The 26,877-nt window shown below is 37.8% G+C and overlaps 1 protein-coding gene across 1 annotated transcript in view; it reads left to right on the forward strand.

Annotated features, from left to right (window-relative positions):
* Window positions 1–686: 686 nt before the first annotated feature.
* nckap1l (NCK associated protein 1 like) overlaps window positions 687–26,877 on the forward strand; it is a 35,740-nt gene continuing 9,549 nt past the window's right edge. Inside the window, exons 1-24 of the mRNA XM_059330286.1 lie at window positions 687–831; window positions 3,835–3,945; window positions 5,225–5,317; window positions 5,919–5,975; window positions 8,145–8,287; window positions 9,488–9,578; window positions 10,766–10,903; window positions 12,076–12,124; window positions 12,546–12,702; window positions 13,438–13,494; window positions 13,624–13,720; window positions 13,987–14,096; window positions 14,331–14,463; window positions 15,616–15,697; window positions 15,798–15,856; window positions 15,937–16,082; window positions 17,043–17,175; window positions 18,147–18,266; window positions 18,671–18,810; window positions 19,547–19,678; window positions 21,605–21,823; window positions 22,247–22,377; window positions 24,602–24,699; window positions 26,468–26,561. Coding sequence (XP_059186269.1) covers window positions 742–831; window positions 3,835–3,945; window positions 5,225–5,317; window positions 5,919–5,975; window positions 8,145–8,287; window positions 9,488–9,578; window positions 10,766–10,903; window positions 12,076–12,124; window positions 12,546–12,702; window positions 13,438–13,494; window positions 13,624–13,720; window positions 13,987–14,096; window positions 14,331–14,463; window positions 15,616–15,697; window positions 15,798–15,856; window positions 15,937–16,082; window positions 17,043–17,175; window positions 18,147–18,266; window positions 18,671–18,810; window positions 19,547–19,678; window positions 21,605–21,823; window positions 22,247–22,377; window positions 24,602–24,699; window positions 26,468–26,561 — 2,680 coding nt within the window. The 5' untranslated portion in view covers window positions 687–741. The remainder of the gene's footprint in view (window positions 832–3,834; window positions 3,946–5,224; window positions 5,318–5,918; window positions 5,976–8,144; window positions 8,288–9,487; window positions 9,579–10,765; window positions 10,904–12,075; window positions 12,125–12,545; window positions 12,703–13,437; window positions 13,495–13,623; window positions 13,721–13,986; window positions 14,097–14,330; window positions 14,464–15,615; window positions 15,698–15,797; window positions 15,857–15,936; window positions 16,083–17,042; window positions 17,176–18,146; window positions 18,267–18,670; window positions 18,811–19,546; window positions 19,679–21,604; window positions 21,824–22,246; window positions 22,378–24,601; window positions 24,700–26,467; window positions 26,562–26,877) is intronic.

The raw sequence follows: 26,877 nt of genomic DNA on the forward strand, positions 1-26,877 counted from the left end.
TAGTTAGTAAACAGTGCCATCTTGTGGTGAAACCCTCCCCCCCTCCCCCAACAGGTCTTAAAATTCATAGTTTGTTTTATTTACTTGTTACTTTATTCTCTGTAGAAGTAATGTATTCAATACACTCTGCTTGGATAACATAAAAATTATTTGTTCCTTTCTGCCACTTCCTGTTCACAGCAGTCTTTTTTACACAGCAAGAGGAAGTAACTGAAACTGAAAATAACAATAGACAGTGTAATATACAGGAAGCATGCTGTTACTTTTTATATACATGACATAAAGTATATTATTATTATTATTATTATTATTATATACAATAGGTTTTCTCTTCAGCATCAAATTAAAATGGTAAAAAAGCATCAATTGTATAGTGTAATTTCTTAAAATTTGCCTGAAATTAATGTATTTTTAAAAAATAACAGTTATTCTGCCAACTTTTAAAAATATTTTTTATACCTTCTGAATTTTTATTTTGAATTTATTAATAAACTTTTTTCCCTCGAGAAATTTCAGTCTATTTTTGATTTAATTTCTATCAAATTTCAACATACAGCTGCAGTATTTGGGTGAATTTAACACTCAGCTCAGCTCATGGCTCCGCCCCCCCACCCATGAGCCCCATGTGACCTTGTGTCAGGGTGAGGCCCTGGGTGCACTTGTTTCCGAGGGTTCGACCGCTTACAAAGGACCAGGAGGCCAAGGCTCAAACGGAGGGAGAGGTGCAGTGTTTCTGGAGCCATGGACTACCAACAGAAACTGGCTGAAAAGCTCTCCATCCTCAATGAGAGAGGGAGCGGGGTGTTAATACGCATGAACTACATAAAGAAGGTGAGGTTATTTCTGTGTGACAGAAATAAGGAACTTGACTTTCGTCTCATACGCTTACTCCGTGGTAATTTTTCTCAAAACATGTAACTAAGTACAATAGTAACACAATACAAAGACACATATAAGAGTATAGATATCAACACATAGTTAACACTGCTTAGAAATGAACTAAAATTTAATCATATTTGAATTTATGTTGTCAGACTTCAGACTATTAAAGGGAATGAGAGCTTGATTGTGCAGATAACAATCCACATTGGTATCAACAATACAAATAATATGTATTGATTATATTATATATTATATGAAGTCAAACATGTTGAAATACTTTATTCATAATGCACAAAAGTGCTACAGAGTCTTATAAGGATGCAACCCACATAGTAATAATGTAATGTTAGTAATGCACCGTTACTAAGAAAGGAGCTGTAACTCAAACTGCTGTGATGAATATACCAGAAATAATTGTTAAAAACAACTTGTGTACACTGTTTTTAACACTGTTACAATCTTCCAACGGCAACTGAGCTTATTTCTCCAAAGAGGAAGTGCAAACAGGAAGTCAGTCTGGGCTGTCAGTCAACTCAAGTTTCAGTTATTCTAAACTGAACGCTGTGAAACTCACATCAGATCAGACACAAAGAGACGAGCAAAATAACATGAGAAAATCCTATACTTTTGTGGACGAGCCATGGTTGATTCTCCTGAGACAAATGGACGAGTGTCACTTCCTTCCTGGAGACAGGCAGGAAGTGACACTCTCCTCGTGAGATTCAGAACAGAATAGAATTTCTTTAATGACATTATGCTGGTGCATATAATGAAATTAACTTGCAATGCCTGAGCAGAGCCTAAATATACAAGATATCGAATAACAATAAAAGAGTTACAAGGATAAAAACTGTCGGCTCACATGCACACACTGTGACACACATACAGATTCACAAACACACACATGTTATGCTGTCTAATAAACCATAAGTGTATAGAGACGCTGGTTTCTGTATCTCTATCTGTCCCACCGTTAAAGTAAAATAATATTCTTATAATAAAATAATAAATAATAATAATATTGTTAAATAAATAACAAAAATAAATAAATTTTGTTCCTTCAAAGCATCAAATTAATTTAATATTGGCATGTAATTTATCTTACAATTTATTTCCACATCCTCATACTTTAGTTTTCCTTAGTTCAAGAAACATAGTGTCTCATGCAGGGTCAATGTTTCATGTGACTCATGTCTCTGAGTAGAAGAAATATCTATTTCTATGATATTATTTGCTGTTTTTTTTTTTTTTTTTTTTTTTAGAAAATAAACATATTCGAATTTCTGCTACTCCCCAGTACACACCCTTATGTATTCTGCTGATAGTGAATTGTATTTCTGGAGAATAATATATTGCACAGAAATACTGTGAAAATGAATATAATAAATAATTAGGCTTGCACACAGGTAGGATGTACAGTGTAAATAAAGTCTTTGGGGGGTGTTCAGTGCAGAGGTCAGTGTGATGATAGTAGAAACTGTTCGTTAATCTTGAGGCTTGCGTTTTAACCCTCTGAACGCTGCTTCAGGGTGTTGTTGTTGTTGTTATTGTTGTTGTTTTTTGCCTTTTTTACATTTTGCTGACCCTTCCCTTGTATGTCACTGCAATATATACAAGCTAGAAGTGGGAACAACTCAAAAATGTCTTTTGTGCAGAATAACACAGTTGTATTGACACAAATCATAAAAAAGAACAAAACACAAGTTGAATTTCTCTGATAAATTATATTAAAAAAAATGGACTAACAGGGGATTTACATAGACAACACTTTTCCAAGTGCCTGCAAGTTTCATGAATATTGGAAAAAAACCTCTCCCATCCTCTCCTCTCTGCTCTTTGTAAACAGCCTGCAGTTCTGTCTGATTTTCAGTGAATATTTGTCACATGACCATTTGTCTCAGGAGAATCAATCATGCCTTCACAGTTTAGCTGAGGAGCTGAATTTAATGTTTTTAACAGTATCTAGTTATTTCAAATGGTTTATTTTTTGGTAATGTTTTAAATTAGACATGTAGAATAAGGCAATTTTGACAGAAATATCACAATTGTAAGTTTTTTATTCAGGGTTCAGAAGGTTAATGGACCTGTCGGGCTTCTCCTGAGAGCAGAAGGACTAATAAGTGATGAGTCCTGGGCATGAGATGGATCCTTTGGGAAGCAGGCTGCGCTCCACAGGAAACAGGGAGCTATAGATCGAGGTTGATCTGTGCTGGAGATCTTGTGAGCTGTGGTGATGACTCTGCAGAGCCTTCTTGTCTTGTCAGCTGCAGAACTAATGCCTCACCACACTCGGATGCCTGGTGTCAGGACGCTCTCAGTAGAAGGACACATGCTGCTGTTGTGGCAGGTTGAAGCTGCTGCTGTGCTTCTTATGTTCATGTTGGTTGAAAATAGAATATTTTTTTGTGTTCTGTGCACACTCACACATCCCCCTTTCTGCGTCTGATGTATTTGCATGTACTTTATGACTGCATTCGTCAGGAGGAGGAGTGGAAGAACAGTCTTATGTTGAGCCCAGTGAAGATGTGCTGAGCATGCATGCATTTTTTATTTTTCTCAGTCGGACTTCACACTTGGGAGCTGCACCACGGTCTTCTGCTGTCAGCTTCTAACCAGCCCCACAGGAGCAGTTCAGTGTTAACTGCACAAGGTCACCTTCAGGCTGGTTGTTGAGGGAGATGGGGAGAGCATTATTACTGAACCTGCTCTACCCACACAGCTAGTCTGTGGATATTCCTTCTGACAAGCTTGCTTTAATAACCGGTGCCTGGATGCCACTCAGAATCTAAAAAATGAAATCCTGCAAAGAGAGCCCACAGAGCATGAAAATGTGCAAAATATCAAGCATTTAACTGTCATAATCTCCCCATGCAGTGAAACATGACAAATACGGTGTAATGTGCAAACTGATCACATTGCATTCTCACACCGTTATCTTCTCTTCTGTTACAGACATGTGCAGACCCCAAGACGCGGCCATCCCTCCTGACAGATAAAGTCATGGAGTCCGCCGTCAAGTACATCAACAAGAAATTCCCCAGCATTGACTTCAGAGGAAACATTGTAAGTAGGACTTCTGCTTCTTTCTATGCAGCGACAAGTTTGTACTGATTTTTCAAGTTTTGTTTTGTTGTGATGATGTTTGAGCTCAGTCAGTAAATAATTATTATGTGATTCCCTCAAATTATGACATTGGTTCGAATTCACAACAAACCTGTCTCATGGTTATTTTTTTCCATCCTAGAACTATCTTTTGATCTCAAGAAAAATTGGAATTGTAAAACAAGTGACTTGTGAAAATAAATTGTTAAAATGTGTGTATTTCATCTCTGGCCTCACTTTATGCCTCAAAAAGTACCTGCAAGTTGAAGGGCTACGATATTATATTGCATGATATTAGCTATATGATTCATCTGCTATTGTGGCCATACTCTGTTTATATACTTGTTTATTTCATGCAATCATATGGCTGATGTTTAATCAAGTAGCAAGTGAAGTTAATTAACCTTAATCAACTACAAGGGTTTTTTTTAACACTTATGAAACAGTCTCAATGTATTACTGATGCCTTTATATGACCTACACAAACAAACAAGACCATCAGTGAGAAAATGGTTTTTTCTAGATACTTATTCTTCATGCCTGTTCCTAGGTTAGATTCCCTGCAAAATCAGATGAAATGACTAAATTTACGGCACTCTAGTTTATTTTATAAAATACATTACAAGATAGGGTTTTATATCAATTTATAAATTCATGTTGGCTAACTTTACTTTACACCTTTATTTGTTGATAATAGACATAAATAGATACATCCTGCAAACAGGTGCAAAAAAACAAACAAACAAATAAAAAAACATGGTTGCCCATAAAGTTGGAATCATTATGTTTTCAGACACAATCCTCTGTTAATTGTGATTTCATTTCCATTGTGATATGTTTGGAAGAGATCGATTAATAACGTTTTGAGAAGATACACACTTTATCTGTCAATAATAATTCACATTGTCACAATCATTTCATGGAAAGAAATAAAAATATAAATATATTTTATTCCAACTCTACAGGTGACCATGTAGTATTGATAATAAATTTTGGCTTTTAAAAAAAAATGCTTCCAATATAAATGCACTGGCTAGAAAGATGAAGATTTCCACGTCACAAACAGGTGTTGATCATACTACCACCTTTGGCCACAGGGGGCGCTTAATCAACAAGTATTGATAGTTGCTTTAAGTCACAAGAAGAAGGTCAATAAATAGGCTTTCCTCACATAATGTGGTACTTCATAACACCTGAATGAAAACATATTTTTAATATATATATATATAATTTTTTGCAGCAACATCTGACGAGCATACAGCGACAAAAATCTGAAGTCTTGACAGCTACATCAAACTACTACGACTCTTTCCTGGATGTCATCGAGTTCAGGGTAAATATTTATTATTATTTCTGTCTCTTTCTTTCAGGTTTTAAAGTCCAGATTTATTTTTACATTACACCACAAGGACCTTTTTAAGAACTGCAGAGAGGAAGAAACATAACATAACAACTGTTTACATAACAAATAGTAAAAAAGAATGCAAATCCCAAATATATATTGTTCTTTTTTTCTTATGAACACACAAATCTGATAATAGAGGGCAATGATGGTGTTTGCTGTATTCTCTCTCTTTCGTTCTCTGTTTTCCTTCTGAGCTTTTGGCTTCCAGAATAAATTTACATATAGAGTGGTTTATTCTACTGAAAGAAAATTATAGATTTTATTCCAAATATCAAGGACAGGTTGGCCCTCTGCAGTTTGTTAAACCTCCCTTCACATTTACATATTTGTGTGATGGAGGTCACAGCCAGGCCAATGCATCATCTGTATTTGTAGGATTGAGAATAACTCAATCATAACGTTAAAAATATGTAAATGTGTTATGATCATTAGCCTACAGGAAGCTATGAAAACCATGTGTCGAGGGAGACACTTTAGAGGCTTAACATGATTTAAATCTCTGTTCTAATCGAATTCTTTCTTCCTTCAGGACCACGTTTATGAGTTGCTGAACACCATAGATGCCTGTCAGTGCTTCTTTGATATTGTAAGTGTTAATAATATATTTATGTTTATTTATGAGCCAGGGAAAACACTGAAGTCATGCACAACATCTGCTGATAATCTGACAAGCTGTCACTCATTTCTCATCTTTTTTAATTCATCCTGCTAAGATGCTGTTTACTCCTCTCAGGTTACGTTTTCTTTCCTCACCGCCCACAGACTCCTCCTGTTCAGCTTCTCATATTTCTTATATTATCATAATTAAAATGGCACCTCTTGCCTTGTGCATTATGTATATCCTACAGTATATTTCAGCGATCTGTGTCTCCTGTGATCTGATCTGCATAGTTGTTGTGGGCATTTTAAGCAGCACACAATGCTTTCATTTATTTCTGGAGCATCTGTGCAGGAGATTTGTTTTTTCCCCTCCTTTTTCCTTTTTACAGAATTTAACTGCAGACCCATTTGTTGTGATATATAGGGAATGATATCAAAGAGATATTTCACCCCAAATCTATCATAATCTATCGAAACCTCTCAGCTTGAAAGGTAACTATTATTAGTAGCTACAGGAGAATAGTGGTCATTAATTTGATTTCATTCATTTGTATTGGATTCCCATGAAGACCGGTTTTCAGGTTGGGAAAAAGGAACAAAATATCTAAAACATTAAAATGCCTGCCTCAGCATAACTCACTTCTTTCTGTATATCAGGTGTTTTCCCCCCCAAAAATCATATTTATGCCAAACGTGTTACTTTATAAGACTGCAGGCTGTGTGTGTCTTATAATGAACAGATTCCAGCTGTTCTCTATAAATGCATATACTTGCATTTTTTTCCCAACCAACAAGCATAATTTAAAAACTATGTTCAAACTGAGAGTGACAGCTTAAGGGGACATATTTATTGCCTGTGCACATACACATGTGGTATCTGAAGTACCAACCAACCCACAAACTGTGAAATGAGATTTATTTTTTTGTGAGCTGCATTGATCTGAAAACGTGATTCAAAGAGTCAGTTGGATTCAACTCCTCTTCCTGTGTCCCTCCACCCACGGCTTGAGAATTAACTTTGCGTGGTATGGGTGCCATGTTTTTCTTGCACGCCATTCAGAGAAGACTGGGATTTTTCGCAAGGGATGCTCAAACAGAATGTTGTAGACACAAGGTGAATACCTACAGTATATTCAGACGGATAGTATGACAACATTCAGCCTCTAGATTCCCCGATCACACCAACGTGATCAAATCACATGATGTAACGATGTAAACGTCAAGCTCTGCCTTCAACTTTCCTTTAAAGTACTGGCTTAAAACTCTGTGACAGTTTTTGTTTTGTGATAGAAGGCCTAGTAGAACCAGAGATATGGTCAAATATATTTAGTATAAAAAATATTTAATTTGAATTTATCCTCATTTTACCTCTTACATGTTATATACTCAGTGTGTGTTCACATTTGCAACAATTCAAATCGTTCAAAATCTTAATTTAGTAACTCACAGTGAAAAATGATGAGCAGGTCATAAAGGTGAAGTTGTGCTGTAAGAAAATGACGCCAACACGGCATGGTAAACATTTTTTAAGTGTTATACAGGCAGAATGAAAATTATTAAAAAATGGACAAAATACCCCAAGACTCCAAAGAGCTACAGAATGTAAACATCTTCGGTAACTCTTTATATTAAGGTCCTTGTAATAACCATTAATTAACAAGTAATAAGGCCCTTGTAAGTCCTTACAAGATGCTTATTAACATTATTGTGTGTTTATAAGTTTATATAAGTGTTAATAATGGCATTACAAACACCCATGACCCACCCATTATGTCTTTGCCATGCCTTTATTAATCTTATTTTGTTTGCTTATTGATATTAAAATATACTTTATTGCTCATCTATTATAAGTTAACTTTAAGTTAACTATGCTTTTTGCAACTACCGGATCTAAAGCGAGAACATTGCCTTATTACTTGTTAATTAATGGTTATTAAGGACCTTATTATAAAGCGTTACCACATCTTCTACTAGAAACCTAAAATACAGATATAACCCTGAAAATGAGCATAATATGTCCCCTTTAATAATTGGCTCCATTCCTGATGTTCATTAAAAAAAAAAATTTTCAGTCTCCATATTAGATCTGCTGTATCTGTACTACATTCTAGTGAGACATTAACTTCAGAGCTGCTCTGAAATTTATATATTCCAGGCAATCAACTTTGACTTCACCAGGAACTACTTGGACCTGATCATCACCTACACGTCTGTTATCGTAACGCTCTCTCGCATCGATGACAAGAAGGCGCTGGTGGGAATGTTCAACTGTGCCCATGAGATGACCAACGGCAGCAGGTGAGGAAACACAAACAATATTCTCTTATTCACCGCTGTTTATTACAGTTTTTTTCAATCGCTAACAAGCGCTGACCCATACTTCAGATACTTTTTCTAAACTCTTAACACAGACTCACACCTACAAAACGCAATTGACCAAATGGATAATTTTCTTATCAAAAACACATCTTTCTCGCACACACTAACTTTACCAAAACACTGGAAATCTGACACAAAATGAAATTATTCTGTCAAAGAATAACACTTGTTTTCACTTCACAAGGTACATGCAGTCAATCAAAGTACACCAGGTTTCAAAATACTGGCTATTGTTGACATTACAAAAAGTGCATAGACTTTTATGTTTCAGTTTTACAGGTATTTGCATGCAAAACATGCAATCAACCGTTTTTACACTAAATTTCTTGGTTGGGAACTGTATGTCCACATGTAATGTTCACATTCAAAAGCATTCCAGTAAAAAGAAAATCGGTTTGTTTTTTCCTTTACTGTTTAGGAGGTACATTAGAAATACTGTTTACAATATGATAGAACAGAAAAAGTTTTACAGTATGCTTACAGTAAAACTGTCATGTTCTGTGTAAACTTTGCGTGTGTGCCTTTAAGGGTAATTTATTTTTTCTTGCCTAAGTCTTTGATGTGATAGGTGGGTTACTGTAAGACTACATTCAGCCAACTACTGGTTGTATTTGCTAAGTGCAGCTTTCTCTCCACCACAAACACTTCATTTAAGCGCTTTAATTAAATCCATTACGACTCTCCACATCCATCAATACCACTGCTTCTCTGAACCTCATAATTAATTTGAATTTTAATTGCCGCAGACATCAACAGCCCACCACTAACCTTTTCTGAGTGCCAAGTGGTATTCTGACATTTGGAGTCCGCCCACTTTGGATGATATTTATTCATATACTCAAAAAAATAAATGCAAATTCAGGATGCTTATCTCAGTTTGAGACGTGAGCAGGGAACACAAAGATACATTAATGTCACATTTGACTTGCACACCACACACAGTCTCAGCTCTTTATTATTTCAGCCTCCCAAAACAATTAAGCTGTAGGATATTTATGAAATCCGATACTTTTATTATCAGTGAAATCTGTTACGGATTCTAGAAGGCAAAATATTGGCAAAGCTGTATTACTGTAATGTTCTTTTCCTTCTTGATTAATTGCGTCCTGTATCTTGCAGTGACCCGTCCTACCCGCGGCTCGGCCAGATGTTTGTGGAGTATGAGCATCCTTGGAAAAAGCTCACGGAGGAGTTTGGCCCTCACACAAGGGTAAGCTCTGTCACTGTCACTGTTTTTAAACAGCCCAGTACAAAGCCACTTAAACAGCTGATTTACTTTAATTGGATGGTTTGATTGTGACACAGTAAGTAGATTAAACGTTCAGTTTAACTCACCGAGCTTGAAATGTATGTTTTCTTTAAAAGATCGGTAAAAAAAACCCCACAGTTTATCATATAAAGAAACTGTAAAAACAGGAATGGTTGTTGAAAGTTGAACTTTCCGACAGTCCTTGAATGAATCATGGGTAGCAACTCCGTTAGAAAAAATAACTAAAAAAAGTTTAAAATTGTGGTATTTCTGTAAAAATCACTTTATTCTAAACGTGTCATTTAAAACTTGGCTAAACACAAACCGTTTGTAATAATTAGATCCTGTTAAAACATTAAATTCTGCTACAGCGACACTGTGAAGCCATAATTGATTTTGCTGAGACAGACAGAACTGCAGGCTGTTTACACAGATCAGAGGGGAGAGGGCAGGAGAAGTTGTAAGTAGGTTCCAATTATAATGAGATACATTTTTTTTAAAAAGAAAAAATGTATCTCATTATAACTTATACTACACAAAATATATTTTTGAGTTGTTCACACTTCTAGCCATGTTTGAGCTGATTCCATAGAGCTGCAGGATTTATATATATTACAATGAGATGCTAGGCTACAGTGAGTAAAACGCAAAGAGCAAAAAAAGCCTTGAAACAGCTTGGGGTTCAGAGGGTTAAGCCAACTTCATATTTTAATCTAATTCATCTAATTCTAAAAGCATTATTATGAATTTGTGGCTTTAACCCTTTATCGGGCGAAGAACTATATTTGGTAACTTCAGTGGATATCAAAATGGGGTCCCCATGTCTCTCTGTGAGGTCGGAGAACCTCACGGATTTCTTCCAGCTAATCAGCATCTTGTATATTTGCCACTTTAATCTTGTAAACCCCCCTCCCCCGGGTCAGTATGGTTTTTTTTTTACACATTCTGACAGTATGTAATATCCTCCAATATTCTCTAGGGTTGAAATTTGGAATTTGCAAGTATTTCAATGAGTGTCCTTTTAATTTTTAATTAATCTCCAACTTGATGTGAAGTGTTGCCATCTCCCGACCTGTAGTGTATCGTTCTCATTTATTTGTGCATCTCTCTAGCTTCCTCACTCACTTTATTTCCCTTTCCTCTCCCAGTCCGTGACGGCGGCCTTGCTGTCCCTGAGGGCGGTCTACCCACGCAGGAACCTGCCAGCAGAGCAGTGGCGGAGCGCCCAGCTCCTCAGCCTGCTCAGTGCTCCAGCTGCCATGCTGGACCCAGCCTGCTGTGACACTGTGAGTCCGCCCTCCTGTCACCTCTCTTCCTGTATTTATCTCTGACACGGGGAGAAAGAGCGGAGGAAGAAGGGGGGAAGCGCCTATGGATTTTCCTCTTATGTCAGGCACAGAAATGAGAGAAGATGTCACAGCGAAATGATGCAATTACAGTATAAGTGTTGTCTGGAAGGTCGGATACGGTCCACTTAATAATAGTGGCTCTGTGTCCTCCCATTATAGAGCTATCATTTAGAAAATGATTCATTTTATTGTCTTTTGACCTCTCTGCTCATCCATGATCTTTTTTTCTACTCAACTCCCTTCTCTGCATGGTTCAGTCCTCTGCCAGGCTCCCTGCAGCCTTGCAGCGCGGCCACCTCGTCCCCTTTGATGTAATGTTATGATCTCTGTTGCCTGTGGCCTCTTCAGACAAGAACCACTAGTCCAGCCGAGGAAGGCACCTCCAGGCAGCAATTTCTAATGAAAAAGAAACCATTTATTTCAAAGCAGATGGCCCTCATTTGAAGTCTATAGAGAATACTGAAAACTCTCTCAGGCTCCAATATGAAATGTACATTTTTAACCATATTTATGGAGGAAAGTTCAAATTAGATAGAGCAGAATCTCCAAAATGATTGATTTTCTTATATTTTTTTATTTACTTACCTACTTACTTACTTATTTACTTATTTATACATGATACAAATAGACATTTCTGTAAATATGCCAGTTTAGCCATCTTGGCTAATTCTTATCTACAGTGCCTGGGCAGGAGTAATGACGAATACAAATGAACATGTGCATGAAAATACATTTCATACAAACACATAAAAACTTTAAAAGGAAAACAATACATTAACCATAAACCAGAGCAAGCCAAAGAAGATTTGAATACATTACAGAATATGGTCACACATGTCATTTAACCATGAATATTAATATTATAATATAATAATCATTTTAAAAAGTGTATCAATTATTTAATTATTATTAATATTGCCTATAGTGACAGTATACTACACTTTAATACATTCTAAATTATTTATATATGTGTTATTATTATTATTATTATTATTATTATTATTATTTATAGTGACACTGAAAGGATTTTACTCCATCATACAGAAGTCTTAGTACATGTAAAGCTGAATGTCCGTATCTGCAGTTAATAAGCTCTCTGTTCACCACAGATGGCATGTGAATACCTGTCTATGGAGGTGGTGGAGCGATGGATCATTAGTAAGTATTACTCATTCTGAATGACAGGTTTGCAACATATAAACATTACATGAAGCATTATTAGAGTTTTGTCCTTTTGTGGCTTCAGCACATTCAGACACACTGACTTATTGCATATAAATGAAGCAGAACTACAAACAACAGTATATATATGTAAATTAAGTGCCAGATAACATGTTATGAAAAATGTTCAAAGATGACTACTGGCATGTTTTGTGCATGTTTTTGTCTAATTGAGATTCACTCTTAGTGAAGTCCATTCAACATATTGAGGACTCTGACATATGAGAATGAAAAAAACATTGTCTCAGATTACAGTTTTTACCAAAATATCCTTATACTTGATTAATGACAATGTAAAGTCAGACAGGTGTCAGCCCCACAGATGTTAGCATAATTCTGCTGGCTGTGCTCCTTGTAGTCGGCTTCCTGTTGTGCCACAGCAGCCTGAATTCGCACGCGGCCTCCCAGGAGCTGTGGAAGATGGCTCTGAGGAGCGGCCTCTTCCTCGTCCTCACCAGAGACGAAGTACTCAACATACATAAAGTCTCCGAGGATCTCTTCGACAGCATCAAAGGGTGTGTAAACTGCACTGATGTACTATGGGATCATTTCATGTGTTTTTTTCAGCCAAGATGTTACATGTTACATCTGTGGAATTCAGGAGGTGGATGCATAATTTGGCATAATTTACCTGCTGAGATATGCATCCATGTTTGTTTGAAACCACGATTAATATAACTTATTGTGCCTTAATCACACTGTCCAGTCTAAAGAGCCCAACATATCAGCTGGTGAAGTTATTTAACTCCTAGATCTCCACAGACAAAGTTAAGTGTGTATGAATACTGATATAAAAAGGAAGATGATAAGCAGTAGGTTATAGAAAATGCAGCTTTGTATTTCAGACAGTCAACAATGGGGAATTGATTTAACCCATTGAGGCCTAAAACACCTGTAAAACCTCTGGGCGATTTTAAAATAAGCCCCTAAAACCTGAAGTTCTTCTGGAAATTCAACAGAAGTGTCAACGCCTACTAAATAATAGATTTTTCAGCCTCTGTAGCAGATAGAAATGAAATTCAAAAAGTATTTGAGAGCTTATACAAATACTACAAAACGACGTATCTGCTTTCCAGGCTACAATGGGTTAAAGATGTATTTTAAATATCATTCTTATTTCACTTCTTTCACAATCATTTGACAACATAGGGCAAACTCACTCTTGTGCAAAATTCTAGTGGGTTGTCTAACATTCAACTTTTATATTCTCATCACTCTTTCTTATACCTTTATTTTCCTATTTCTGTCAGATATAGCAAGCGAGTTGCAGACATCAAGGAGTGCCGTGAGCACGCTATACTCAACAGGTGAGGCGGCAGGAAACTACAGGCAAAGTTTTTACCACTTTTGTGCCATAAATATTCATTGACGTGTATTTACTTTGAAATGAGCTGTGGGAACCGAGTGTCCATGTCTATTTCCTGTGTTATTACCAGTGGAGCTATGCACAGAGAGAGGAGGCAGTATCTGAGAGGAGCGCTGAAGGAATTATACAAAGTTCTAGAGGATGAACCTGGACTTCTGGGACCAAAGGTAGGAGCTCAGTAATGAGCATGACAGCCATGCTCGAGGAATTTAAATCATTTCATTACTGCCAGTCCAAGATGAAATTCTGGTCACGTGACCTCCATGCTGCACACATCTCGGACTCTGGGGAACATTGGGGCAGCAGAGGGAGGGGGGATTCCTTTGAATGACCCTGCGTTTCACAGAAATCATGACTTTTGCCAATCTTAGCTGAGACTCTTTCCTAACATTCCTCTCACTTCTCTGTTCTGTGTGCCAATCAAATCCCCAAGGCCCTGTTTGTCTTCATGGCTCTGTCGTTTTCCCGTGACGAGGTCCTGTGGCTCGTCAGACACTCTGAGAATATGCCAAAGATAAAGACGCCTGAGGACTACATTGACAAGTAGGTCATAGGTGCACAGAGGAAGCAAACCACCGCGGAGGTCACACTGTGACATTTTAGTGTGCAAAAATCTGGCAGCAGGGAAGCTTTCCCTCGCTGCAGCTTAAGATGTCTCTCCACAGTGCAGCAGCTACGTACGCTGTTATTTTAGTAGAGCAGTTATCACCAAGTGTGATGAAATGATACATATTATAATAAAAAGTCCATGTTAATTTGCTTTTTCTGTCTTTCCAGTCAGATGGCGGAGCTGCTGTTCCACATGGAGAAACTTAGAGCTCTGATGACAAAGTACAAACAAGTAGTTCTGCGCTACCACATCCAGTATCTGGCACAGTTTGATGCCCTGGTTCTCAATGACACCATACAGGTACCTGTAGATACAGATGTACTGTAGAGTCATTATGAAACAATGGACACAGACATGCAAAAGGCCCTGTCACCTCTCTTTCAACCTGGTCTCACAGAAATCCGTGAAATAGCCACAGATTTCGCTTAACTCAAAATCCGTGGAATAGCCACGGAATCACTCAAATTTCCGTGAAACTGACACGGATTTCACTACAATGCAAGTTAATGACAGTCATATCCCGTGGCTATTGGTTTGTTCCAAGTCACGTGACTTTCAAGGTCCCGGCGGTCAGAACACAAAACATGGCGGGCAGTTCTCTCATTTTTAGTGAAAAATCAATATTTTGACTTAGTTTCTGCATAAAAATGGAATTTGATCACATTTCTAGCGAGAAATATATGTTTTATTTTCTAAATCTTCACTCAGTGAATGTACATAATCACTTTGTATGTTGGAAGAGCCACGGGATATGACTGTCATTAATTTGCATTGTAGCGAAATCCGTGTCAGTTTCACGGAAATTTGAGCGATCCCGTGGCTATTCCACGGATTTTGAGTTAAGCGAAATCCGTGGCTATTTCACGGATTTCTGTGAGACCAGGTTGCTCTCTTTATAGTTGTTAAGTCTCTAGTCGTTATCCCTTTGTGATTTTTTTTGTCTCTCTGTAGTTGTTTTGTGTCTCTGTGGTCATTTTGTGTCACTTTGTAGGCATTAAGCATATCCTTGTTGGGTGTTTTTCCCCTTATCATAGTTTTTTGTGAGTCCCTTTGTGATTTATTTTTGTCTCTCTGTAATTGTTTTGTGTCTCTGTGGCTATGTTTTTGTCTCTTTGCAGTCATTTTGCATCTCTTTGTTGTTGTTTTGTGTCTCTTTATGGTTGTTTTGCCCCTTTCAGTATATGTTGTGAGTCCATTTATCTTTGTCTCACTTTGAAGATTTTTTTCATCTCTTTGTAGTTGTTTTGGTCTCTTTTTTTGTCTCATTGTGTCTTTTTGCAGTTTTTTCATGTTTCTTTTTGGTCATTTTGCATCTTCTCCTGTTAGGCCCATTCAATAATCAATCTATGCATATGTGAAGATAGAGAGGAAAGCCACAAAGTTTTTTATCACAAAATGTGTATCCCTTATTATTACTCTTTAGCATGTGTTTCATCTGTTTCTCATCTGCAGAACATGTATGTGTGTCCAGAAGAGGAGTCGGTCCTGATGACATCATTCGTCTCATCCCTCTCTGCTTTGTCAGTCAAACAAGGTAATCACAGAACCACACTGCAGATGGTTCTACACCCAATTTTCTGATGCAACATAAGAAATCCAGTTTGAATAATGGTGGATTCATTTTTAATCCGCAGTGGAAAACAAAGAGGAGTTTGACCTCAGCGCACTTAGACTGGATTGGTTGAGGCTGCAGGTACATATCAGATATCACACAATACTCAGATATCAGTGTAAAACTTGCTACCCTCAGGTTTTCCTTGTTTTGTGTTTTAGGCCTACACAAGTGTGAACAAGGCCCCTCTTCCGATAAAGGAATACCCGGATCTAGCGAAAGTGATGAACATGATTCAGTTTCACACCAGGATGGTGGACAGTGTGGAGGAACTCCTGCAGGAGACATCTGAGGTCTCCATACTCAGGTCAGTCTCTTCTCTTCTCTTCTCTTCTCGTCTCTTCTCGTCTCGTCTCGTCTCGTCTCGTCTCGTCTCGTCTCGTCTCTTCTCTTCTCTACATCTTTTCTTCTCTTCTCTTCTCGTCTCTTCTCTTCTCTTCTCTTCTCTTCTCTTCTCTTCTCTTCTCTTCTCTTCTCGTCTCGTCTCGTCTCGTCTCGTCTCTTCTCTTCTCTTCTCTTCTCTTCTCTTCTCTTCTCTTCTCTTCTCTTCTCTTCTCTTCTCTACATCTTCTCTTCTCTTCTCTTCTCTTCTCTTCTCTTCTCTTCTCTTCTCTTCTCTTATAAAAAAAAGGGAACAGGATCCACCAACATTGAGCAAATGCTAAAGGGTTTAGTGGCTGCACGTATTAAAATAGAGTTTGTGTATTATAAAATGGTGTCAGAAGTAGAAGAATTTATTTCTATTTGGGGTATTGGAGGTGTTTTGTGCAGTATTTCGCTGGAATCACTCATCCTCAGTTTCTAAAAAAAATAAAAGTGTGTATATGTCTGTAAGTGTGGGTGTGTATATATATATATGTATGATATATATGTATGTATATGTGGTGTATGTATGTGTGATATGTGTATGTGTATGTATATATACATCTAGTATATATATGTATGTGTGATATATGTATGTGTGTGTGTGTGTGTGTGTGTGTGTGAGTATCTGTATGGGTATACATATGTATCTATTTTATTTTATTTTATTTTATTTATTTCTTTGGTTGTTTTTTTTTGTGGAGTGATAAGGGCGTATGTCTAATTTCCTTGCATTTGTTTTTGTGATTATAAAATTGGACCAATAAAGGGTTTGTTAAAGGTCAAAGGTCTCTTCTCTTCTCTTCTCTTCTCTTCTCTTCTCTTCTCTTCTCTTCTCTTCTCTTCTCTTCTCTCGTCTTTCCTCTTTGATGTCCTAACATTTGATTCTCTTGTCTGTTTCCAGTTACTTCCCGCGTGTCTTTGAGAAGATGTTTGTTCAGAGCAGTGAGGAGGTGACCATGAAGCGTTACCTCATGGCCTTCCCATCCGTCTGTTCTCACTTTAGCCAGTGTGGACACCCTCTCTGCCCAGAAGAGGTCAGTGTTCAGTCATTTGCTTACTAATCCATTAATCATCAGTTTTTCATTCACTGTGCATAAAGTATCACTTCAAACACTCTTACATCACTGCATTGTGACAGCCACATGTTATTTTCTTTATTCTTGAAAACTTAAAAAAAAAAAATCTTATAATAATGCTGAAATGTTTCAGTTCAGACAGTTCTATACAGTCAACACTGAACTAAATAGTTGGGTACATTTCACCTTAACAAAAGTGCAAAAGTAATCCACAACCAGTGGCTTAAGGTAAAAAAATGTATCCACTTGATCAGGAGCGTTAATACAGCATTTCTGATATTTTAAAGGATATTTTCCCTGTGATAGTAGGGTCATGTTAACTATGATGAGCTGGTTGTTGCTTAGATAGGTAACATAGTTGACATTCCCCTTTTTTAGTCCATTAGTTCAATGGTAGGCACAGCATTGTTTGGTAAACCTCAAATTACAAGGGGGAGGTTCTCTTAGTAACATAGCTCACAGAACTTTTGCAGGCATCGATAAATGTAAAACTTAAGTCCAAGTAAAACTGAAAAAAAACAAACTAAAATAGATAATGCTAACCTTAATGGTCTTTAAGTCTAAATTTCAGGCCAGGATCTACTCAATTTAATCATGAACATTGCAAAAACTGTAAATTTAGGAACATGACAATTCTAACAATTCTGAGAAGCTAAATGAAACAAAATGTACAAAAAAATGTTTGTCTGATTTTATTATATGCTTTCCCTTAATCAGTAAAATATGATATTTTTAAGAAATTAGCTGGATAAAATATCATGAATGGATATGGCCTGTACTCTAGTTATAGAATGTCTCAATTGTATGGTATGGAAGTATGGTAGAAAATAAACCTGATACATTTATGTGTTTCTGTGCCTTTATAAATGCTTAACTGGCGTCCTACATATGTGCACAGTCACACATTCTGCATGTGTTTGTGTGTCCAGACTGAAGCCATGGAGAAGAGGACTCTGCGCCTGTGTGTGACCTTCCTGGAGCAGATAGCCAAGCAGACCAGCAGTGTTGTGTTAGAGATATGTGCTGAGCAGTGCAACCTCAATGACCAGGTGAAGTCGATATCAGGTTTTTTTTAAAAACCTCATTATCTGGTGCAGATTGATTCTGCCAAACTCCATATCCAAACATAATCACACTCGTCTCAGCTTTGCATCAGTGGCTTAAAGCTGCAGGCAGTGGACAGACGTACAGAGAATTTGAATACAATGATAAGACAGTTCTGAAACTCTGGAGATGATTAATGTGGTGTTGTTTCTCTAATCCCTTGGGGAAAATATGAGTAAAGTGTTTACTTCATGACTGAGTGCGTCCGACATGAAGGCAGAACTCCCATGTTTGTCTTTGTTGCCCAATGTCTGAATTCTTCCTCCCTCTGTGTCTCTCTTTCACTCACCCCCCCTCCTCTTTTTTCTCCTTCTCTGCATCCACCTCTTTCCACTTGATAACCCCTCAGCTGCAGCCCAAGAACTGTGCCGAGGCCATCAGCGCAGCTCGCCATAGAAAGCAAAAGAAGCCGGTGCCAAAGAAGGGAGAGGTCCAGAAAGAAAAACCAGGCGCTGAAAGCCTGCGAAAAGACCGGAGCATCCTTACCAAGTCAGCTTTTTCTCTTTGTTTGCCTCTACTTATCTCTTTGCCCCGATCCATCAATAATTATACTGACTGGCTAGACGTTTTAGTAAAGCTAGTGTGATTAATACATTCCCTGACGTGCAGCATTATCAACAGCACTTACTCTGGCCAAAGTGCAGTTAAATAAACATTTGACAGTGTACCATCCTGCCAAGGTTGGAAGTAGGTTAATGTAGTTCATGTTGGTAGAAATATTTAAATATCTGCTGACATTTCCAAATGATTTCCTTCGCCCCGTGACGCATTTCTCTCCCAGGAAGTTATCAGGAAGACGGGATTAAAATGCTCTCGGCTGCAAGGAATTACTTGTTCTGAACTTTATTACCCTTCACGTTGAGTCAGTCAGGGCTGACGGGTACTGAATCAAGCTATTTAAAAAATAAGAAACAAAACTCCTCAGCGTATTAAATGAACACTTTTGCTGGCAGCACATTTTATGTTGGCGTTTTTATTGTTTTGATCATATTCTACAGTTTGAAAGCTCACTAATTATGTCTGAGGAGTTGTAATTCTGCCTCTCTCCCTGCTCTCAGGTTTCCTCCCCGCTGCCTCAGTTTGGAGATGTTTTACAATTCTCGTGTCGATTACCTAATTTCTCTAGAATAGGCTCATCCGTCATTGTCAAAATATTTGTCTTTAAATCTTCCATCCCCCTTCCCCCTGTCTCTCTCTCTCTCTCTCTTTCTCCCTCTTCTCCTAGTGTGGACAAGATGCATCTGATGCTGACAGAGCTCTGCTCCTCCTACAGCCTCTGCAGTGACTTTATCGTCTTTGACCACATCGTCGTTCCCACAGAGTTCCTCCTTTCCCATCTGGAGACACGCCTCTCTGAGTATGCTGAGTGGGGACGGGGACGGGGGGGGGGGGGGGGGGGGGGGCCCTTATTATATTTATCTGACAAAAAAAATGAGGATGACATGATGAGTCCTGAGAGTGTATAAAAAGTCCCAGAGGTGACATCTGCAGTTTTTTCTTCCCCTATCTCATGTGCAGCAGAAGCATTTTTTTTGTTCCATATGTCACTTCAGCAGCTCCATAAACAATTACTGTCATAACTATGCTAATAACTGACATGAACGCCCGCTTTCATTGTGAGAGGAACACATTGCCCCTGTAATATTGTCTCCTCTGCTGCTGTGTTAAATTGCTGTAGAATTTTACCTCAGTGTACCAACATAATGCTGTCATTGTTTTTGACTCCAAGGCTGTGGCATAGTAATAATTTGTTTTTGCGTGGGAAGGTTCCTAATGGCAGTGAAAGTGTAAGCCACGATAAGAGCTGGTCGAATTCTCTAAATGCTTAGGAAAGGCTTTTCAACAGGAAAGGAGATATGCTGTGTGTAATTCCTGCAGCAACAACATTAAACACAGCGCACCATTCAGCAGTTCACAAAACAAACAAATGATCATAGTCTAACACTGGTATAAACCTGTGCACCTGTAGAAGTTTCAGAATTATCTTCATACATTTATTTATCTATCGATCGATCACAAACACTTGTTTCAAATGTTATCGGCTCATTAAATGGCTGTCATCAGTTGTCATCAGCCTCATACAAGGCGCCTGCTCCACATACTAGCAGTGGTGGAATGTAACTACGTACATTTACTCAACTGGATAGATAGATAGATAGATAGATAGATAGGTAGATAGATAGATAGATAGATAGATAGATAGATAGATAGATAGATAGATAGATAGATAGATATACTTTATTTATCCCAAGCTGGGAAATTACAGTGTAGCAGCAGCATTACACACAGAGACAATGACAACACAATTAAATAAAAAAAGAACAACCTAGGCATACTTCAAGCAATAAAATATAGAAATACAATAAAAATACAATAAAAAATAAAGTGTCTAAAGAAGGAGTATGTATTAAGGAGTAGAATAGAATTCCAGTGCAGAATAAATATGAATATACAGTATAAAAATAAAAACTGACCTTAAGTAACATTTTGAGGTACTTTACTTGAGTATTATCTAACTTTATACTTCTACTACTACTACTACATTTAGCTGACACAAACTCATTGTTTGAATGCTTGCATGCACACTTTCCACTAGGCTGACCTCGGGGCTGTAGAAATGTTATACACCAGGACGTGACAGAGTGCAGGGAAAACTTGAAAGCATCTCAAGATGCATTTTCTCCAAATTGTCACTCACAGATTTTACACACAGTTTTTTGTCCCCCTGACAATTAGGGAATCATTTGGAGCTTGCCCCCTCTAAAATGTCTTCCCATCACTATAATGAATACTGCTTTTCTGGCTGTTTCCTGCGTGTCAGGCTGTGCTGCACCCACTTAAAAATCAGAGAAGCGATCCATCATGTCATTCCCTTGCTCTGTGTCATTTCAGTGCTAACTGTTATTTAGATTAAGGATTGGTACCAGGGCAACCTAATGTTTCTGTGTATATGCTCTGCTTAGTCTCCCTGTCTTAGCTGATGATTATCTCCCCTGTCACCCTAAAATTAGCGCTCTTGAGTTGCAGCACACTCGCATAGATTGGTCCTTCCATGGCCAAAATAGTAAATATAACCTATTCAGGGAGAGAAAGAGAGAGAATGAATGGCCCTGTCAGAAAATAAATACAATTTCAGTGAAGCCCTGAAGCAGTGAATGTGCTGACCTAATGAGAGTATAGGACCATGCCGCCATGGCTCGTTTAACCCGTTTTTAAGGTCCCATCTGTCCGCCCTCGGCCCACTCTGGCTTATATGTGACGTTGGTTAAACATGTTTCTCCAGGATCATCGTGAGAATGGCCAATTACAACCAGACCACCCAGGAGATAACGCGTCCCTCGGACCTCCTGGCCGCCGTAAGAGCCTATACAGCCAGCCTGCACAGCCTCTCCTGCTACATCAATGTGGACGTCACTCGGCTGGTGAAGAACGTCCTGCTGCAGCAAACGCAGCCAGTGGACTCACGTGGAGCGCAGACCATCACCACCATCTACACAAACTGGTGTGTGTAAAACATTTAGATGTTTCTACTGTGTGCTAAATGCAAGTGTCCATTTAAAGACGCAATGTGTAATTCCTGACCACATGCTTCTAAAAAAAAAGGCAGTATTTTTTACCATGTGCAAGACTTACATAATTTATCAATTGCAATAGCTGGGTAGCATGCTAATTTCAGTAGATATCTCTTCAACACGATCAAAATGACATCTTTGCCATAACATAAAAACTGTAAAACTTTACATTCTGTTGCTAATGTTAAAACAAAACTATGAACGGCCATTTAAAGAAAAAATCCTGCCATATATTACACATTACACAATTTAAATGTATTAGTAGCTCACTGAAGCACATCCATTTAGGTTTGTCTCTCACTTTTTAATTCAAACATCTGTTGAGGAAGTGTTTTTTTTTTTTTGCATCTTAGGTTCCTGGAGAGTCTCTTGCGTCAGGCCAGCAACTCCTTCATCGTTCACTGTCCCACCATGCAGTGCTTTGTCAACCAGACTGCTGACAACGAACCAAGTTTCAGAGCAGAGGAGTTCTCAGATATATCAGGTCGGCCTCCAGAGCTTAATTACAGTAATTTCATCTGTAGCATAAATCAATGCGGCAGTATGAGCCTTTCAGTATATTTCTTATTACATCTGCATGAATGCTTATCAGCTCTATTCAGTTAAGAGTGGTACTACTTTACACTTTCATCAGTCTTGCACAAAGAAGGAGATAAAGGACATGGAAGAAAAATGGTGCAAAGCTTAATATAAAGTTTATGAAACAATATCTTCATGCTTTCACTGCAAGTGTCTCAAGTAGTTCACATCACAGTTACATGTAGAGCTAACTTAGTATTCCCCGCAGCAACTGAAACTTAAGTCAATAAGTTTTCCAAACCGTACAACCACATACCCTTAATACAGCCCAGCATTTCCAAAATGAGTGCCCTTACTGGTGGGAGGAGATCAACATGTCCACAAACAGCACTGGCTGAAAAAGGCAAAAGTAGATTTGGCAAAAGTTTTAGGCAGGTGTGAAAAAATGATGTAAAATAAGGATGCTTTCAAAATTAGAATGAGATTAATGTTTTTTTTTTTTTTTTTTTTATCAATTAACAAAATGCAAAGTGAGTGAACGGAAGATCTAAATCAAATCAATATTTGGTGTGATCACCCTTTGCCTTCAAACCAGAATTAATTCTTCTAGGCATTTTTCACACCTGCCCAAGACTTTTGCACAGTACTGTACCTAATGATTGCTGTTTTAAAGAAGTTTTTATTGTTGCAAAACAGTCCTAGTTTCGTTAGGTTTACGCAAAAAAAAAATACTTCCCCAAGGTTAGGGCAAAAAAGTACATGTTTAGGCATAATAAAAGCTTGATAACAACGTTTTTTAAAAATGCATTTAACTACCGGAAGTGAGGTAGGCGTAAAGGTACAAGAGGTTAAATATGTTCATTTAAATAATTTAGTGTACTTTTGTTTTAACATGAAACAAGATCACCGACTTTGTTTTACCCATCTACCACCCCTCCTGACCATCCAGTTGGACTTTGTTGTTCTTTATACTATATATCCTCGCTTTCGTTTATGCTTTTACACTCCGTAACATCACTTCCGCATTGGCGTCCTTCATACGGCCACCAGAGGATGCTGCTGAATACAAACATAAACATGGGTCTTAATAAGCTGCTGAACAAACAATACAGGGGTTGATATTTTGAGGGAGGATATTCTCGAACCTGTCCATGTTATACTTTAGTTATTGCAAGATATGGAGAATTTTAGTCAGTCATGTGGGTGTAAACTGAGAAAAGTTTCTCAAAAAAACCCAACCTCGCTACAGTTTTTTTATTCATATGAGAACGTTTGCAAGACAAGAGCAGAAAGACATCAGAGGAAGGATGCTCTGTTTGCAGACACATGCTTTTTAACTTGACAGAATCAAAAGGTCCCCCTATACTCTGAGGTTTAACGATCCACTCCTTTTAAAAAACTTGAGATCTTGTTCACTCCTGAGACAACACATGCAGAGGGAGCGTTGTTGCTCAAGAGGATGTGGAGCTTGTTATTGTGGTGGTGTACTGTGTTTAGTTTGGTGCTGCCTGTCATGCAGGTTTATTCTGACACTGCCTGGCTAATGTACAGTATTGCTTATCGTCTCCCCCGCTCTTCCGTCCCTGCCTCCTCACTATTCCAGCATCACTTGTCTCTCCTCCACACAGCCTCCCGTTCTGCCTACATGCATCCTTATAAGAGCAGTGGACCTCCTTATGGCTGTATTAAGCCTGTATTTACTGACCTTGTTTCATGCAAACATTATGAAGATGCATACATAAGACATGTACACACATGGTACCCTGGAGACCACTGCACTTCAGAAGACGCCCACACACAATGTCATCATCATTGTCTATATTTACTCTGTACTGAGGTATCAGCGTGCCTCGCAGTGACTCACTCACCAATCCATTAACCACCTCCAATTTTAACCACACACGTCCTTATCCATCCATATTCAGGCAGGGATGTTAAGCTGAGTGAAAGGTCTAATAGCTGCAGTCGTCTCTGTCATTGATTCAGCTACACTCACAAATCAAATCCTTCTCAATTTTATGCCTGGTAGAGTTGAGCTTTGTGTTCATGTAAAAACACTAACAACAAGTCTTCACCTGAGTCTGTTTCCAGGTTCGGTTGCTTGACATCAACATCAATTTTAGCTTCTGTTGATCCCTCGTCTCCGTCTAATCATGATCCTTAAATTATTTATATCCCCCTCTGAACAGAGTTGCAGGCCCTGGCGGAGCTACTTGGTCCATACGGCCTGAAGTTTCTGAGTGAGAACCTGATGTGGCACATCACCTCTCAAATCAGTGAGCTGAAGGTACAGTATGATAAGTAAAGGGCTTGTTTCAGGGAGGTACAGTAAAAGTAGACTATTATTATATTGGAAGCTAGTTTTGTTGTAATGTTAAAGGGATAGTTTGTATTTTCTGAAGTAGTAGGTACTAATCCATAGTGTATTAACTACAGTAGATGGCAGTTGCATGCAGGAGTACCAGCACTGAAGCTAAGCAATGTATGTACTGCTGTGGAATGGGGGCAGCAGCAAAAAGTATTTTAGCCACTTCAAAAATAAATCACTTTAAAGTTAAATTTAATATTTTCTCCACTTTGCCTTGCGTCACACAGCCCTGTTTAAGTTTACGCAAGGGAAACAGCAGTACATTGCCAGTACTCCTTCCTGTCTAGGTTTGAAAAAATGTCTAGAAGAATTGATGCTGTTTGAAGGCAAAGGGTGGTCACACCAAATAATGATTTGACTTAGATTTTTCTTCTGTTCACTCATTTTTGTTAATTGATAAAAAAAAATAAAAAAAACTATTAACATTTCTATTTTTGGCAGCATTAAGAATTCTTATTTTACTGCATTTTTTCACGCCTTCCTAAGACTTTTGCACAGTACTGTAGATCAGAAGCCTTCTGATGTATCTGGGCAACTTAAATGAAAACTGAAGATTACTTCTGTCATACAAAGACAGAGAGCAGTAACATTAGAAGCAGAGTATAGAGAAAAAAGGTGTAAAGCCTTCAACATATGCCCTCTTTGCCATTGCCATTACCATTGACCCCACATGATACCTAAAATATTCAGATAGACTAGTGCTCTCACGATATGATTCAAGGAATTCAAAAGAAAAATGCATTATCTATCTATTTGAATAGTTTCTTTATAAATTTTCCATACAATACATAGTTTATAAGAATTAAATTATCGTGGCTATAGTATGTCACTCCATCTGCTGTTGATGTTTACACTAAAATCTAGATATATTTAAATATATGTGTCAAAACATGAGCTCTAGTAGGAGTTTAGCTGTTTGTTTGTTTTCTCAATCATGATTGGATTTAGCTTTACTTGTATGTAAGTTATGTGCAATAACAAACTGAGTAGGAAAATGAAAAAATCATCGGAATAATTATTTTTCATTAACAGATAGCTAAGGAAAACTCAATTTCTTTGAAATTGAAATAAAATATTTTTTTACCTCTTTTCATGAAATGATTGTGACAATGTGAATTATTCTTGACAGATAAAGTGTTTATCTTCTCAAAACTGTATTAATCAAACTCTTCCAAACACATCACAATGAAAAAGGAAACCACAATTAACAGAGGATTGTGTCTGAAAACGAAATCATTCCATCTTAATGGGCGACCTTGTATTTTTTTAAATAACATATAACATTTTAAAAAAACAATTTGTGTTAAAAATTCAGTCAGTCTAATTCAATTTTGACCAGATTTGTAGTTTACAAAGGTAGAGTCAAATCTATGAGCATAAATGTTTCCTTTAAATACATTTCAGTGAAGTTTAATGTAATAAATAATAACTATTTACACAAGTCCTCATATTGCAGAGAAATGTGGGCATCGGAAAGCATTTTTGGACCTTTTATCTTGTCAGACTCGTGTCTTCTAAAACAGTTGCTGCACTGTGTCAGGCTCCACACTTTGACACTTTGATTGAAGTTCTGAGCTCAGAACTTAGTGAGAGACAGATCCGTCACAGCGACAGCCTCTCTCCATCATAACTCCCACCCTGAAAGTGGTTTTTATCACATTCATTTCACTTCCTTCTCTTCTGTTAGAAACTGGTGATTGAAAATATGGACGTCCTGGTTCAGATGAGGAACAACTTTGACAAGCCCGAAGAAATGGCCAATCTCCAGAAGAAGCTGTCAGGTGAGAAGTGGAAAGAGAAACGTGGGAAGAGATGAGAAGACGAGACGTGAGGGAAGAGGTGGGGGGTCAGAAAGGAAAGGAATAAATGAAAAAGTGAAGGTGTGAAAACGGTACAACAATACAATCTGTCTGAGTCTGTGACCAAAAAACTTCAGCAGTACATCAACGCTAAATTTTGTCTAAATCTCTTATTTTACAAAGCTAATAAAAATCAAATAATCTTATTACTCTGTCACCTTTTCTAGAGTGGCACTCTTGTTATTTTAGAAACCATCAGTGGCGGTTCTAGACCAGTTTTACTGTGGGGCCAATGAGG

Source organism: Centropristis striata, chromosome 3, assembly GCF_030273125.1.
Source record: "Centropristis striata isolate RG_2023a ecotype Rhode Island chromosome 3, C.striata_1.0, whole genome shotgun sequence".
NCBI lineage: Eukaryota > Metazoa > Chordata > Actinopteri > Perciformes > Serranidae > Centropristis > Centropristis striata.